The sequence below is a fragment of the Hippoglossus stenolepis genome, chromosome 22, assembly GCF_022539355.2.
Source record: "Hippoglossus stenolepis isolate QCI-W04-F060 chromosome 22, HSTE1.2, whole genome shotgun sequence".
Lineage (NCBI taxonomy): Eukaryota > Metazoa > Chordata > Actinopteri > Pleuronectiformes > Pleuronectidae > Hippoglossus > Hippoglossus stenolepis.
In genome coordinates, this window is record NC_061504.1 from 18,392,481 (window position 1) to 18,409,110 (window position 16,630).

At 44.9% G+C, this 16,630-nt stretch overlaps 1 protein-coding gene across 9 annotated transcripts in view; it reads left to right on the forward strand.

Annotated features, from left to right (window-relative positions):
- Positions 1-16,630, forward strand: part of flncb (filamin C, gamma b (actin binding protein 280)) — a 32,190-nt gene that overhangs the window by 2,642 nt on the left and 12,918 nt on the right. For 5 of the 9 annotated variants that reach the window (XM_047338561.1, XM_047338562.1, XM_047338564.1 and 2 more), the window contains exons 2-28: positions 2,563-2,811; positions 2,911-3,008; positions 3,136-3,286; positions 3,719-3,837; positions 3,923-4,000; positions 4,209-4,371; positions 4,464-4,664; positions 5,709-5,831; positions 7,545-7,682; positions 7,762-7,888; positions 8,390-8,526; positions 9,016-9,209; positions 9,284-9,397; positions 9,473-9,616; positions 10,059-10,182; positions 10,287-10,447; positions 10,526-10,616; positions 10,691-10,860; positions 10,947-11,064; positions 11,184-11,446; positions 11,630-12,227; positions 13,653-13,823; positions 14,832-14,994; positions 15,088-15,248; positions 15,334-15,501; positions 15,615-15,738; positions 15,822-15,978. In XM_047338561.1, the coding sequence (XP_047194517.1) occupies positions 2,563-2,811; positions 2,911-3,008; positions 3,136-3,286; positions 3,719-3,837; positions 3,923-4,000; positions 4,209-4,371; positions 4,464-4,664; positions 5,709-5,831; positions 7,545-7,682; positions 7,762-7,888; positions 8,390-8,526; positions 9,016-9,209; positions 9,284-9,397; positions 9,473-9,616; positions 10,059-10,182; positions 10,287-10,447; positions 10,526-10,616; positions 10,691-10,860; positions 10,947-11,064; positions 11,184-11,446; positions 11,630-12,227; positions 13,653-13,823; positions 14,832-14,994; positions 15,088-15,248; positions 15,334-15,501; positions 15,615-15,738; positions 15,822-15,978 (4,505 nt within the window). Of the gene's footprint in view, positions 1-2,562; positions 2,812-2,910; positions 3,009-3,135; positions 3,287-3,718; positions 3,838-3,922; positions 4,001-4,208; positions 4,372-4,463; positions 4,665-5,379; positions 5,832-7,544; positions 7,683-7,761; positions 7,889-8,389; positions 8,527-9,015; positions 9,210-9,283; positions 9,398-9,472; positions 9,617-10,058; positions 10,183-10,286; positions 10,448-10,525; positions 10,617-10,690; positions 10,861-10,946; positions 11,065-11,183; positions 11,447-11,629; positions 12,228-13,652; positions 13,824-14,831; positions 14,995-15,087; positions 15,249-15,333; positions 15,502-15,614; positions 15,739-15,821; positions 15,979-16,630 lie in introns of those variants that run through there. The other 4 variants (XM_047338566.1, XM_047338567.1, XM_047338568.1 and 1 more) reach the window with 2 other exon arrangements.

Below are 16,630 nucleotides of genomic sequence, written 5' to 3' on the forward strand. Positions count from 1 at the left end.
TCTGATCCAGTGAAGAATGTTGTGTTGTTGTGGGTCAGTTAAAGTAACAGTGTTCAGTGTGAACAGAAATATTCTGACTGTGTAATGATTCACATGTGTTGAAGCCGTCAGCTCACAGGAATGTTAAAGTGAGGCCAGGACCCCCACACACACACACACACACACACACACACACACACACACACACACACACACACACACTGTTCTTAACTCAACAAGAGCAAAACTACCAAAGAAACTTTATTAGCAGTGAATAAAGCTCCGAGGACACAAGTACAATAGATGCTGATGGAACTGGACACATCAACAACAGGCTGCATTCTGGGAGCTCAGGGCTCTAGTGGGGAAATGGTGCCGTGACCTCTTTAAGGTTTGATGCTGCCATAATGTTAATGTAGGTGAGGAGGAGGCTTTTAAATTCTAGACTGAACAGGGTTTGTATCTGACGAGTGTTCTGACGTTTCCTGTGTGGGTCGGAGGTTCACGTCGTCTCTTTGATATGAACAGAAACTGTGTGAAGCAGCTTCGTCTTTCCACTCGATCAGGAATCAGAATCTGGTTCGTGTGTCTCGTGACGCTGACGCCAACATGTGTCTCATATTCACATCACGTGTGAATAAGTTTCACTGAGAGAACGAGGATTTAATATCCAAGTTCATGATTCAACGTGAAAACAGATCAGTGATAATATAAAGAGTTGAATTCACTTTGTGAAGAAGATGAAATCCTCAGCTGATCCTGGATCTGTCTCATCTGTTCAGCTGCTGAACCTCCACCAGCTGCACTGACTCTGGATCAGTCAAACTGTGTCTTTACATCTTCACCTCCACTCACAGACTGTGTGATGACATCACCAGAGGAAACCTGTGTGTGTGTGTCTGTGTGTGTGAGATCTGCTGACTGTCACACTGCTGCCTCATTAATAAAGTTCAGTTTGAATCTGAACAACAAAGATTCTCGTTACTGTCATCACCCCCCACCACATGACACGGGGAGGAGGGGGGGTTATGAATGTTGCCTGTGTGTTGTGTGTGTGTGTGTGTGTGTGTGTGTGTGTGTGTGTGTGTGTGTGTGTGTGTCAGCTGTCGTCACAGTTGGTCTGAGGCATTTGAACCAACAGCTGGAGGGTCAACACACACACACACACACACACTCGGTGACTCACACACACAAACACTCTCTCTCTCAATAATGATCACGACAGTGAGTTTAGATAACAGTGTGTGTGTGTGTGTGTGTGTGTGTGTGTGTGTGTGTGTGTGTGTGTGTGTGTGTGTGTGTGTGTGTGTGTGTGTGTGTGTGTGTGTTCGCTCGTCTCTCTAACAACTGTTGTCTGTTGTGTTACCAGTAGCTGCCCGCATCCTTTTTCAAAACACTAGTACTTGGTACCGTGCTGTGACCGGATCAGGTCCAGTCCACATCCAGGACTTGGTCAAACCTCACAGCCCGTCCACTCCGCTCTGCATCGGCCAATCGGCTGCTCCCTCACTGCGAGGGACGTGTCGTCGTTAGACTCTGACCTCTGACCTCTGGACGTTCAGTAGAGAGAGAACCTCCCACACTGAGGATCAGCTGAGAATTCATATTAGAGTTTTTATTGTTGTACACATAGATGACTTTATTGAAATGACATATTATTACTGTGTTACTGAAGAAGTTTGTCTCCTCTCATTCAGTTTAAAAGTCACATGACACAGATGCTCGCTCCTTGTCACATGATGTGGTTGTTTTCCTCCAACTTCTATCAGGACTCTTTTTGTTTCTGTGCAGGGCGAGATTCAGCTGTTTGTTTGTAACCCATGGCAACCAATGTTAATGAGAGAGAGATTGTGTTCAGAGATATATATATATATATATATATATATATGTATGTATATATATATATATATGTATATATACATTATATATATATGTATATATATATACAGACACTGTGTTACCTCGAGGTTGTTTTTTCACCTGTCTGAGAGTTAAAGTTAGTTGAACTAGTCGTCAGCAGGATGAACAGATCAGTAAACCTGGGGAGAGGATGTGGTTTGGATCAGAGACTCTAACTTTAGTTAATGTGTCTGAAATCATCTGGATTCAGTCGAGAATCAACAGTTTGTATGAATCTTAGTTTAGTTTTAGAAAAATGTCCAAACTAAAAATTTTGGAGACTGTGTGTGTGTGTGTGCGTGTGCGTGTGTGTGTGTGTGTATGAACAAACTAACGTCTCCTGTTTCCTGGGGAAAGATTACAGTGACACTCCATCACAACATTTCCTCTGTGAACACTGGACTCCAGCTTCCTGTGTGTGTGTTGAACATCTGAGCTCAGAGGGAAAATATGATTTCATGATTGTGAACAGGTTTTTTCCACAGAGACTCACAAAGTCAGGTCCACACACACACTCAGTGTCAGCACTCTGGAGGAAAGAGGAATAAAGCTCAGCAGAAGCTTAGTCGTCAGTTGAGGTGAAAGGGCTGATGGGAGTTGGAGTCAGCTGACGTATGAACAGAACACAACTCTTAACCTGTAAATGACGGGTTGTAACGTCTCCACCCGTCCTCTGTCCCTCAGACTCTAAAGCTATCGTGGACGGGAACCTGAAGTTGATCCTGGGTCTGATCTGGACCCTGATCCTCCACTACTCCATCTCCATGCCCATGTGGGAGGACGAGGACGACGAGGACGCGAAGAAACTGACGCCAAAGCAGCGTCTGCTGGGCTGGATCCAGAACAAGGTGCCTCAGCTCCCCATCACCAACTTCCACCGAGACTGGAGGGACGGGAAGGCGCTCGGAGCACTGGTGGACAACTGTGCCCCCGGTGAGCACCAGAGCTCTGACACACATGACACGCTAATCGCTAATCAATAATCAATCAATAATCAGCTTCAGGAGAAACTAATGTCTGTGATGCGTTCAGGTTTGTGTCCGGACTGGGAAACATGGGATCCCAGTCAGCCGGTGGAGAACGCCAGAGAGGCCATGCAGCAGGCGGACGACTGGCTCGGAGTTCCACAGGTAACACACTAACAAATTAACGCACAAAAACACACACTCGAGATTTATGTGTGTGTCTGCGTCCTCAGGATTAAACATTGTGGTCATGTTGTCGTCATGTTGTCGTCATGTTGTGGTTCTTCTTCAGGTGATCGCTCCAGAGGAGATTGTCGACCCAAACGTGGACGAGCACTCTGTGATGACCTACCTGTCTCAGTTCCCTAAAGCCAAACTAAAGCCCGGCGCCCCCTTGAGGGCAAAGACTCTGCACCCGAAAAGAGCCAAAGCTTTCGGACCTGGTGAGGAAACCAACTCGTCACTTTTCTTAGTTACGTGTTTCCTGATGTTTTAAAACATTCTACAGATCAAACTCAGGTGAGATGATCCCACTGAAACTTTTACCTGTGAGGTTCCTCTGGGTTCTGTTCTCGGCTCTCCGCTATAACTGAGTTATTCATAATGAAAACATTTTGTGCTGATGATGAACTGATATTTGTTGATAAATTCATCAGAACTTTGTCTGCTCCATTTTACGAAGAATTTGAGTTCATTTGTTTAAGTTCATTTAAATCAGAAATGGTGGATTTTATAAGTAATTAGCTCGATGTGACTTATTCATGAATTAGTGAATTAATGTTTGTCTGCGTTTATCAGTTTGCATCTGAAATAATCACCTATCGGTGGTGCTAACGCTAGGCAATGCTATTGCTAACCCATTCATCATGTCTCAGGTATCGAACCTCGAGGGAACATGGTTCTGAAACCAGCGGAGTTCCTGGTGGAGACGGTGGAGGCCGGACTGGGTGAGGTTCTGGTTTACGTGGAGGATCCAGAGGGACATACGGAGGAGGTGGGAACTCTCATCACTCCTAAATAAATGAAATGGTTAAATCAGAATAAGTTAAGTCAGTCTCCGGTCTGTGTGTGTCCATCAGGCTCGAGTCATCCCCAACAACGACAAGAACAGAACCTACTCTGTGGTCTACCTGCCCAAAGTGGAGGGGCTTCATAAGGTGAGAAAAACACTATTTAAAGGTTCACTTACTCCTCAGCTTTCGTCTCATGGTCGTCTTCAGTGAACACAACTGAATGTGAACATCTTCAGATTCAGTGGAGAAGATTTAACATCATCTGATAAAACGTCATTTAGATTCACGATCAAACTGGTTTTAAGTCTGTAAGAAATAAACCTGACAGGCCTGTGATTCCCTCTCTGACCAGGTGAAGGTGCTGTTCGCTGGGCAGGACATTGACAGAAGTCCCTTCATCGTGAACGTTTCCAAGGCGATGGGCGACCCGAGCAGAGTCCAGGCCCGCGGGCCGGGGCTGCAGACGATGGGGAACGTGGCCAACAAGCCGACCTACTTTGACATTTACACAGCAGGTAAAAACTGAACTGTTGCTTTAAACGACTTCAATTCATCTGAGAAACAAACAAAGACAAAGTGTGGAAACGTCTCTTTGTCCGTCCTCCAGGGGCGGGAGCCGGAGACGTGGGCGTCATCATCGTGGACTCTAACGGTCGCAGGGACACAGTGGAGATTGTCCTGGAAAACAAAGGGGACAGTATTTTCCGCTGCACCTATGTCCCCGTCCTGGAGGGGGCGCACACCGTCTGCGTGACCTTTGCCGGGCAGCAGATTCCCACAAGCCCTTTCACTGTCCACATCTGTGAGGGTAGGTGTCACACAGCACTGGTTCTGCTGGAGTCTGAAGGTTCTTCTAAGTTCTGATGTTTAAACTGAAACCAGGAGGATTTTAACAGGTCACATTCAAAAACTGTTTTTATTTTATGTCTGAAATGTAATGTTTGTTCTTTTCATCATCTGATAATCAGAAGAGTGAAGATTGACCCACCCTCCGGTAACATCCTGTTTCTAACCAGACGAAGGTTTAAAATGATCGTATGAAACATGAAGCTCAGTCTGGATCTGATTGGACAGTCGCGCCTCAGTTCTTATGTTTGATTGGTTGAAACTGTTCATTGTATCCATAGTCTCCTCCCTCATTGGTCTGTCGGCAAAGGTGTGGACGGACTTGACTTTAGTTTTAAATAAAGTTTTGATAAAGGATCTTGAACTTTGAACCTGGTTCTCTTTGATTCCGTACTCGTTTGTTTTGGCCTGAATCTGTTCTCAGTCAGGATTCAGGTTTAGAGTCGGGATCATCTAATCCTGACTCGAGACAGAAGCTTGTTTTGATTTCTGCAGTCTTCACCCCCGACGATATAATGTTTGAACCACGAGTCGGTTCATTTGGTGCATTTGAACTAGTGTGGAGTACTGTAGTACTGTAGTACTGTGGAGTACTGTGGAGTACTGTAGTACTGTGGAGTACTGTGGATTACTGGAGTACTGTGGAGTACTGTGGAGTACTGGAGTACTGTGGAGTACTGTGGAGTACTGGAGTACTGTGGAGTACTGGAGTACTGTGGAGTACTGCGCCCTAAGGTGCTGATGCTGCTTTAATTGTTTGCTTGTTTTCTTGTTTCTCGACTGTTTAAAACTTGATCCGAAGATTTGATTTACTTGTTTGTGTGAATTTGACTCTGGAGTTGAGTCTTGATTTGTGATTTTAAAATCTTGGATTGGAATTTGTTTGGGATTTGAACAAAGAAATCTTGTCTTCCTGGTTCTGGTCTTGCGGCAGCGCCACCTGCTGGTGCGGAGGTGTCTTTCCTCTTATATCTACATCTGTCATCACTGTTGTTCCCTCCTGCAGTTCCACAGAGCGCCCAACCTCCCGGCTCTCCGGTGCAGATGGTACCTCAGTCCACTCGCACCCCTCCCTCAGACAAGACACGGAGAGCCCCCCCTCCAACGCCGCCCAAACCCAGGCGACCAAGTTAGTAGAGGCTGGGGGGGTTGAGGGCAGGGCTGGGGCTGGAGGCTCACCTGGTTTCCTTCCACCTGAACTCAAACATCCTGCCTCCACCTCTCTGCGTTTCCTGTTTGTAGCATGTGCAGCAGCTGCTTCGTCTTCACTGCCACTCTGAGCGGCTGTGGGGGGGCGGAGCCTCTCTCAGTGATTAACGCCACTTTAACTAAAGACGCTGATCAACTGAGTTTTATATCTTCAGCTCAGAAACATTTAAACATTTTTAAAACATGTTTCATCTGTTGAGAACAAATTTATCGGCAGATATTCTGATTAGAGCCAATTTTGTGCAAAAATATGTATTTTACAAGTTCTACCTAATTCTTCTTCTTCATCAACATTGTTGTTCGAGCTTTTAATGGTTGCTAAGATACAGAGAAACTCACGAGACTCGTACAATTAACAGTTTAAGAAATGATCATTATTACATTACAGCCACGTACATTAAAGTTCATAATGTTCAGATTCACATTCAGTGTTTTCATTCACAATTAAATAATTCAATAATTCCTGTAACGTGAAACTCTGAAGAAATCTTTGATGAGAATCTATAAATACTCCTGCTCACACGCACGCTCTGTAGATTTGAACAAAGACGTCACTGAATAGATTCAGAAAATCTTTCTTTTTACATAAAGAAATTAAAATTCGTACATTTATTTTTAATATAATTAAATTGTCAGTTTTTGTTTGAAGGCCCCGCCCCATTATAAACCTCTTATTTTATTTTTAATTAACTTAACATGTAGCCTCTTATTAAACAGTATGTGACCTTTACATGTGAATAATCATTTCACATATTTAAATTATCTTCATCACCTGCTTCAGCTTCAGTGACTCTTCTTCCTCCATCTAACACCAGCCTCTGTTATTATATGAACATATTATTTATTTAAGATGGTTTGATTCAGTTCTGAACCTGCAGCTCTTCCTCCTCCTCCTCCTCCTCCTCCTCCTCCTCCCGCTTCATCTCACTTCATCTTTGCTGCTTGTTTCTTTCAGCCTCACTAACACAGTCTGTTTATCTCAGTTTCATTGATGATGATCTGAATCCAGACTTTAACACTGAGTTCAGGTTTAAATTTTGGATTCAGGATTGATAGTAATAATGAAAAATTTAATTTATTGTCTATTGTCAGTTTATTGTTTTAATAATTCAGTTAAAATATTTTGCATTTAAAAACAGTCTTATGTGTTTTTTACTTTATAGAAACATTCAGATTGAAAATTTAATTATGAAATTATTATTTAAAATCCCATTTCAAATTAAGGTGAACTAGAGTCAGTAAATTCTAAAAAAAAATTTGAATTGTTATATTTTGTCTTTTGTAAATACTGATAAAAATATAATGTCTTGGGAAATAGAATTATTCCAACTTTACTTTTTTTGTGTTTTAAAGTAAAAGATATGAAATCTCTAAATATGTAATAATTAATTAACCTGAAGAAAATCTTTCGTCTCCCTCAGGTAGTTTCCTGAAAAGCTAAACATGAAAGTTAGTTAAAAACAGTTGAAATAAAAATCTGATCTTATTGTTAAACTCGCACCAGTTTTTTTTGTTTCACCTCTTAACGTCAGCTCGTGAAGTTAGATTCAGTTTTAGATTTATTCTTTTTGTTAGTTTCATGTCACCTCCAGTCTAATCAGTGTCCTGCGTCTCCTCCTGATTGGTCCAACAGCCTGCAACCCGAACGCCTGCCGAGCCTCAGGCCGCGGCCTGCAGCCAAAAGGTCTGAGGGTGAAAGAAGTGGCAGATTTTAAAGTTTACACTAAAGGAGGCGGCAGCGGTGAACTCGAAGTCACCGTGAAGGGACCAAGTAAGACGCCGCCACCCATTGATCACTTTTGATTTGTTGGCCATTTTCAGTCTAAGTGATATTTGTATCTTGAACTCAGACGGTCTTGAGGAGCCGGTGAAGGTCCTGGAGGTGGAAAACTGTGTGTTTGAGTGTAATTATTATCCCATCATGACGGGAAAATACATCGTCACCGTCACCTGGGGGGGACACAGCATCCCACGCAGGTGAGACTCGATCACCTGAGCCACAAACACAGCAGCACATCCTGTTTCAATTGAAATGTTCTAGTTATTATATTTATCGTTTCCATGTAAACACAGAATTATAAGGGATCGAGCCTTGAGGAATTCCAGAGGTTCAGATTGTGAAGAACAATATTCTGCAGCTTTCATGAAACATGTAACACTTTTCTCTTTTTTAAAGATCTTAAAGTCTTGATTAGTTTGGTCTCACATCAAAAATGTCCTCATGTTTCATTGATTCCATTTTCTTTTCTGACCAACAAAACAAATTAAAACATTCAGGTTTTTGTTTGTGTTTATTTTCTTTGTAAAATGACTGAATTAATATATTTAAATGATTTATTTATATTATGTTGTTACTTATATTCTCGTTATAGTTGTTGGTATTAAAAGATATAAAATATATTTTGTCTAATGGCAGATGATTTTGTATCAGTTAAATCTTTAAATGTTGTGTAATAATGTCTAACATTACGTTTTCAGTCCGTTTGAAGTGCAGGTAGGTGAGGAGGCGGGGCCTCAGAAGGTGAGGGCCTGGGGCCCGGGGCTGGAGACTGGATTGGTCGGGAAGAGTGCGGACTTTGTGGTGGAGGCCATCGGGACGGAGGTGGGAACGCTCGGTACGTGTTGACGAAACATCACCACACAAATTACCACGGGGAACATTTGACGGCAATATTTGATTTTAAAAGCGTCGCTGCACAGTTCATGAAACTCAAAGTTAATTTGGAATGAAAGTAAAAATTCTTTCTGTTTTGTCACAGAAAACTGAGACAGTAGGATGTCTGTTGTTTCTAGTTTCATATTATTCCAGGGAAAACAGATAAACAGCAGTGTCATCAGCAAACAGAGAAATAATGGACGGACGCTATAGTACGTAAAGTTTTTAACATGAAATACGATTTTGAGCTGTTAAAAATGATATTGTTTTATATTTTGTGTTTATTCATCGTCTCAGAGAAATTAATCCATAAAACTTTACATGAAATATAAATATTAAACTTACAGATTTAACATGAACCCATCACACTCCTGCTCCCCAGAGGATGAACACTAGAGACTGAGGTTTTATTTTGAAGTAAAAGGTTTGACTCAGGTGTTTTGTACAGGCTTCTCCATCGAGGGCCCCTCGCAAGCCAAGATCGAGTGTGACGATAAAGGTGACGGATCATGTGACGTTCGTTACTGGCCGACTGAACCCGGCGACTTCGCCGTCCACGTCATTTGTGACGACGAGGACATCAAGGACAGTCCGTTCATGGCTCACATCCTCTCTGCTGCCAACGACATCTTCCCAGAGAAGGTTTGACCACCAACCTTCAAATGATTTAACACATGTGAACTGTTTACTGTTAATAACGTGTTGGACGTCCTCAGGTGAAATGTTACGGTCCTGGTCTGGAGCCTCTCGGCTGCATCGTCAACAAACCTGCTGACTTCACCATCGATGCTCACGGAGCCGGACGAGGAGAACTGAAGCTCTACGCTCAGGTGACCTTCAGCTGGTTTCAATCAAACGTCGTTCTTCTGTCGTGATGCAGCTACGTGACGTGTTTGTGTTTCCAGGACGCCGAGGGTTTCCCCATCGACATACAGATCACAGAAAATGAGGACAGCACCTTCCTCTGCGTTTATATTCCCACTAAACCCATCAAACACACCATCATCGTCACCTGGGGCGAAGTCAACGTCCCCAACAGCCCGTTCAGGGTACGAAGCCTCGTTCACTCAAACACCATTAAACAGATTTCTTTGAATCAAAAAACAAGTTTAAACACTGAGGCAGCAAAACTAAGATTTATAATAACTGATATCTATTATATTTAATATTTAAAGGATCATTTCACAGATACAATCATTTGTACATCATCCACATATTAATATAAATGAAAATTATTGATGTTTATTTTGACACTTAGTGACAGAACCAAAGAGGACCCAGGTTAGAACCCTGAGGTTCTCCGCAGGCTCAGATTTATATGAAACAATGTGAAATTATTAAAGGTTATTCACTTATCTGTTGTTGTTTATTTGTTGATGAGTTGTTTCTTTGAATTAACATCATAGAAACAATAATAATAAAATGTGTCAAATAGCAAATACAAAGGCATAAGAAATATATATACATATAAAATGTTATGTTGCGGACCAGGTGACGATCGGTGAAGGCAGCCATCCGGAGAACGTGAAGGTTTACGGTCCAGGCGTGGAGAAGACGGGACTGAAGGCCAACGAGCCGACGTACTTCACCGTGGACTGCAGCGAGGCCGGCCAGGGTCGGATATCTGTGACGTCATACGTCCTCTGTTACTTCTTCATAATGTTTTAATAATTACATTTTTTTCACATCATTCCTGATAAAGTAATTTTTTTCCTGCAGGTGACGTCAGCATCGGGATCAAATGTGCTCCAGGTGTGGTCGGACCTGCCGAGGCCGACATCGACTTCGACATCATCAAGAACGACAACGACACGTTCACGGTGAAGTACATGCCCCCGGGTCCCGGACAGTACACCATCATGGTCCTGTTCGCTGATCAGGTGAGACGCAGCTTAACGACCTCTGAAACAAAACACTGAGCTCACCTGAACGCACCCTCACCTTTTATGTTACAACAGGAAATACCCATCAGCCCCTTCAGAATAAAGGTGGATCCCTCCCATGATGCAGCTAAAGTCCGAGCAGAAGGACCTGGACTGAATAAAACAGGTGAGAGAGAAACTTTAAAGAAGGAAACTGAGCAGTAGATCCTGAGCCTCATGATGTAATGTCTTCTCCTTCAGGTGTGGAGGTGGGGAAACCAACTCACTTCACCATCTACACTAAAGGAGCAGGAAAAGCCAAACCCGAGGTTCATTTCACTGCGGCCACTAAAGGTGAAGCCGTCAGAGACTTCGAGATCATCGACAACCACGACTACTCCTACACCGTCCGCTACACGGCCGTCCAGCAGGTGAGACCACGCCTTCTCCGCCATCCGCGTTAAAACATGAAGACGAGCAATGAAGCTCAGTAAACCATGTTCACTGTTTGTCTCAGGGCAACGTGTCCGTCACAGTTTGTCACGGAGGAGACCCCATCCCTAAAAGTCCCTTTAACATCAGTGTGGCGCCCCCTATGGACCTGAACAAGGTCAAAGTTCAAGGGCTGAACAACAGTAAGTCAAACATCAGACATAAAAGTATTATTAATAATATATTATTCAAATCTAAATAATTAAAATAAAATAAGTTTCTCTGAGCGAACATCATGTCTGTTTTGTTTTTTTAAACGAAGAGGTGGATGTTGGGAAAGATCAGGAGTTCACCATCAGTACACGAGGAGCTGGAGGTCAGGGCAAACTGGAGGTCAAGATCACCTCCCCGTCACGTCGACCAATCCCCTGCAAGCTTGAGTCGGGCACAGCCAATGAGCTTCACACAGTGAAATACATCCCCCCTGAGGAGGGGCCGTTCAGACTGGATATCTGCTATGACGGACACCCCGTCCCAGGAAGTCCGTTCACTGTGGAGAGCGTGATGCCGCCTGACCCGACCAAGGTGAGTCGCATTTAAAGTGAAGAAGAAGAAAAGATCTGAGTCTCCTGAGCTTAATGTTTTTACTCATAAAATAAATTTATCAAATTCATTCAAATCTTTTTTTCATCCAGTTAAACGCCCCCTTCAGTTAAATGCTCCGTTTCAAACCTCAGACTGATCGTCTGTTTCATCTGAACCCTCCAGGTGCGTGCCTATGGTCTAGGTCTTCAGGGAGGCATTGTGGGTAAACCCGCCCCCTTTGCCATTGACACAAAGGGAGCGGGCACCGGCGGTTTGGGCCTGACGGTGGAGGGGCCGTGCGAAGCAAAGATCGAATGTCAGGACAACGGTGACGGCTCCTGTTCGGTCTCCTACCTGCCGACTGAGCCCGGTGAGTACGCCATCAATATCCTGTTCGCTGACCAGCACATCCCCGGCTCCCCCTTCAAGGCCGTGGTGCATACCGCCTTCGATCCCAGCAAGGTGACGGCGAGCGGCCCCGGCCTAGAGCGAGGCAAAGTCAACGAGGACGGATCGTTCACGGTGGACTGCTCCAAAGCCGGAGAGGCGGAGCTCACCATTGAGATTATCTCAGACTCTGGAGCCAAAGCTGAAGTTCACATCCAGAACAACAGCGACGGGACGTACTCCATCACCTACATCCCACAGTTCCAGGGCACGTACGCCATCACCATCAAATATGGAGGACACGCCGTGCCCAAGTTCCCCGTCCGCCTGCAGGTGGAGCCGGCTGTCGACACCAGCGGAGTCAAGGTCCACGGACCTGGAGTCGAACCCAGAGGTGAGAAGAAACTTTTCTACAGAGTTAACTTTTTGATTTTATTAAATCAAGAAATAAATCTCTATCAAATCTGAATAATTCAAACGTCATCAGATCTGTTCAGTTTTACTTTTCAGGAAATTCAAGCTGCTCATTAGAAACTAAATTAATGAAACTATCGACCCACCATGAGGTCACCTGTTGGTTTGTGAGTTTCTGTACCCATTGGACGGTACTAGCTGTCAATCACACTGTGTATCCACCCGCCCCCCCCAATACATACGGTGCTTTATGGTCTATTTGACTCTAAATGATCATAATTTTGGTCATTATTTCCGCTGCTATGCAGACGACACCCAGCTCTATCTTTGCACCAAGCCCAACATTGCCCTCCCACCATCTTTCCTCTCTGATTGCCTCTTAGAAATCAAATCCTGGTTCACTCAAGATTTCCTCAAACTTAACTGCAGTAAAACTGAACTTCTCCTTGTCGGCACCGAGTCCACTCTGGTCCAATGTAACAGTTTTTCACTTACACTTGACAACGCCACAGTTTCTCCATCTCCCCAAGTCAAGACTCTGGGTGTCGTCCTTGACAGCACTCTATCTTTCGAATGTCACATCAATAACATCAACACGTTCCTGTATCTTCATGCTGCACAAAATCAGGCGAATACGCCCCCTTCTCACTCAGAAGGCGGCGCAGGCTCTGGTCCAGGCTCTGGTCCAGGCTCTGGTCCAGGTTCTGGTCCAGGTTCTGGTCCAGGCTCTATAGACTACTGCCCCCCCCTCCTGGCAGGTCTACCTGCTGCTGCCATCCGACCTCTGCAGCTCATCCAGAAACCAGCAGCTCCACTGGTCTTTAACCTGAGTTCACTCACACTCCTCCGCTCCTTCACTGGTTACCAGTAGCTGCCCGCATCCGTTTCAAAACACTAGTACTTGGTACCGTGCTGTGAACGGATCGGGTCCAGTCTACATCCAGGACATGGTCAAACGTTACACCCCCGCTCGTCCACTCCGCTCTGCATCAGCCAATCAGCTGCTCCCTCACTGCGAGGGACAGCTGTCACTCAACAACATCACGACTGTTTGTTGTGTATCTGTTTTATTTTATTATTATTTATACCTGTAAATCCAGTATTTTTATGTCGTGGTCAGAGAATGATTAAAGTCAGTAGGTCGAGGTTCATGTTTTTAGTCTCTGGTCCGAAGTCTGTTTCTTGACGTCAGCTCTCATTGGTTTATTTACTGACACGTAATAAAGTCTGCAGCTCATTCAAACTTGAACTTTCCTCGTTATGTTTCCTTCTCTTTTAAAACAAATTCATGAAAAGTGTGAATGTTGCACAGAGGCTGAATAACATGACGACTGCTTCCTGTGTTTCCTGATCAACATCTGCTGCGTCCTCACTAATGAATGTTTGATTTGTTTCTGGTCCACAGGCGTCCTGAGGGAAGTGACCACACATTTCATCGTCGATGCTCGGTCGCTCTACAAAAGTGGCAGTCAAATCAAAACCTGCATCTCCAACCCGTTAGGCGCCAACACAGACGCCTACATAACCGACAAGGGCGACGGGACGTACAGGGTGGAGTACACGCCGTATGAGGACGGTGAGGAGTCACACGCGTCTGTGTTCGTAGGAGGCTGCAGAGCTGCTGCTGGTTTATAGATGTTTTTCTTCCAAAGCAACACGTCGTTAAACTAAAATCCACAAAAGTAAAATCCCTGCTGGGTTTTAAAAAGTCGCAGTAAAGAGATGTGTTTGTGGTTTAAAAAAATTCCTCGTGTTGAAAACTGATGATCAAACGGACACCAGAAGTTAACTTTATTATTTTATAATGTGAATATTATGATTATTATATGAAAGTGTTTCAGTGAAGTGAGTCGAGTCTCTAACGAGCGAGTGATGCACTCTGGGTATAAATAGCTGCAGACAGATGGTTTTCCATTGATAGTAACCTGTGACATGTTGGAGCCCAGTGCATTGTGGGACAGGAATACTCAGAGAGGCGTGTGGTCTGCTCACACACACACACACACACACAATGTGTGATGTCTGTTTTCTGTGTGTGTGTGCGAAAGGTTGTTGGTTCTAAATCTGAATGATTCTCAGGAACCTTTGAGCAACAGCTTCTCACTGACGTCAGCTGAGAACTGAGGTTACTATTAGTAACCACCAGTTACAACAGCGCCACCTGTGACATCACGTTCATTTGAACATAAAACTTTTTTCTTGTGTGATTAACGTACAAACCGCTGAGCTCAGCCATAAGTTGCCAAACAAAATGATTGTCTATTTGGACAATAGGTGGCGCTGTCAGTGTGTTTTATATCTAAGCCCAGGTTCTTATTTTTACGACTCGTGACTTGAACTTGAACTTAGAGTTGGACACAACCAGGCGGAGGTATCTCAGACGTTCCTCCTCCCGCCCACGGCAGCCTGATGGGATGTGTGGTCCCTCCGGTCATATTTCCCTGATTCACATGAACTCGATAGCAGAGCATCATTCTTATGGCCGTCTGCAGTGATGACATCATGACGCCTCCTCCCGTCTGTGTGGCGTCCAGGTGTCAGGTGACAATTCTGTGATTCTTCTCTCGTCTCTTTCTGTCGTCAGGTTTACATCTGATTGACGTCCTGTTCGACGACGTCTCTCTGCCGAAGAGTCCGTTCAGAGTGACGGTGACGGAGGGTTGTGATCCCAGTCGAGTGCGAGCGTACGGTCCAGGTCTGGAGGAAGGACTGGTCAACAAACCGAACCGTTTCACCGTCGAGACCAGGTCAGTTCACCTTTCAACTACGTCCAACATGACACACATCTGAAGATGTCCGACAGCCACTGTCTGGTTTCTCATCGTCTGGTTGTTCCTCAGGGGAGCAGGCACCGGGGGTCTGGGTTTGGCCATTGAGGGTCCGTCTGAGGCGAAGATGTCGTGTAAAGACAACAAAGATGGCAGCTGCAGCGTGGAGTACATCCCCTTCACTCCTGGAGAGTACGACGTCAACATCACGTTTGGAGGTCTCCCTATCCAAGGTGACGGATCCACTTTATTAAATCCTGAGTTTAGATCTTCAAAAGTTCAGCTGGGGTGAAACTCACCTGAGTGTTGGTGTCACAGGAAGTCCTTTCAGGGTCCCGGTGCGAGAGCTGGTGGATCCCAGTAAGGTGAGATGTTCAGGTCCTGGACTGGGAAGTGGAGTCAGAGCTCACGTCTCCCAGACGTTCATTGTCGACTGCAGCAAGGCCGGCGTCGCTCCGCTGGAGGTTCAGCTCTACGGTCCGACAGGTGAGACCACGAAAGCCACACTGGTTCTTCTTCTTCTGATTCCTGAGAGACACGTCCATGGACTCAGACCTCAGCCTCAATGATTGATCACACGATGACACGTTTCTCCTCAGGTGTGACCGAACCCATCAGCATCAGCGACAACAGTGACGGGACTCACACGGTGAACTACACTCCTGCCAACGATGGCCCGTACACGGTGTGTGTGAAGTACGCCGACCAGGAGGTTCCTCGCAGGTCAGTACTGCACAGATCAGTTTGTGATTCCGTCCTCTTTGTCTTCATGGTCGAGGTCTAACGTCTCAAACGTCTCTTCTCAGTCCGTTCAAGATCAAGACGTTACCGGCTCACGATGCCAGTAAAGTTCGAGCCAGCGGTCCCGGTCTGAACGCATCAGGGGTCCCGGCCAGTCTGCCGGTGGAGTTCACCATCGATGCCCGGGACGCTGGAGAGGGACTGCTCACCGTCCAGATCCTGGTGAGTCTCAGCGTCCTGACGGACACCAGCTCAGAATAAAAGGTTCCAACTAACATGGTTCTTCAAACCAGCTGTGAAGTGAAGAACGTTTGAGAAACAGATCTTAGTGTTGATTCTTTTTGACTTTGAGCTGCATCGAAGATTAAACCAGATTCATTTCACTCATATTCCTGCTGCTCACGTCTCAGAGCTGTGAAACATTTTCTGTTTCATTAACACTTAATAAGTTTGTTGTTTGTCTGAAGGAAACTCTGACGTGAGTTAACAAATCCTTCGTCACCTCGTTTAACTCTTTTCCTTTTTTACTCAACTACAACAAACAGGAAGTTCGTTGTAGTTGGAACCAACAGTTTCTCTGTTTCCATGACGATTTAAACCAGGTGACATCGTTAATTTACAGATAAACATCAGATCATGAGCTGAAAAATCAGAACCTGTGAATTAAAGTTTCCATTATTTGAAAACACTGATTTGTGGGCGTGGCCTGAAACGATGATTTATATTCTTTATGAGTCGTCAATAATCAGAACAGTTTCTGTGTCACTGACTCTTTAACCCTGATTCAAACTCTCCATGTGACGTCCTGCCGTGCCCCTGGCGGCCTCCGGGTGGCGCTGCGTGCTGCAGGGTCCGGATGGAAGCAGGCGAGAGG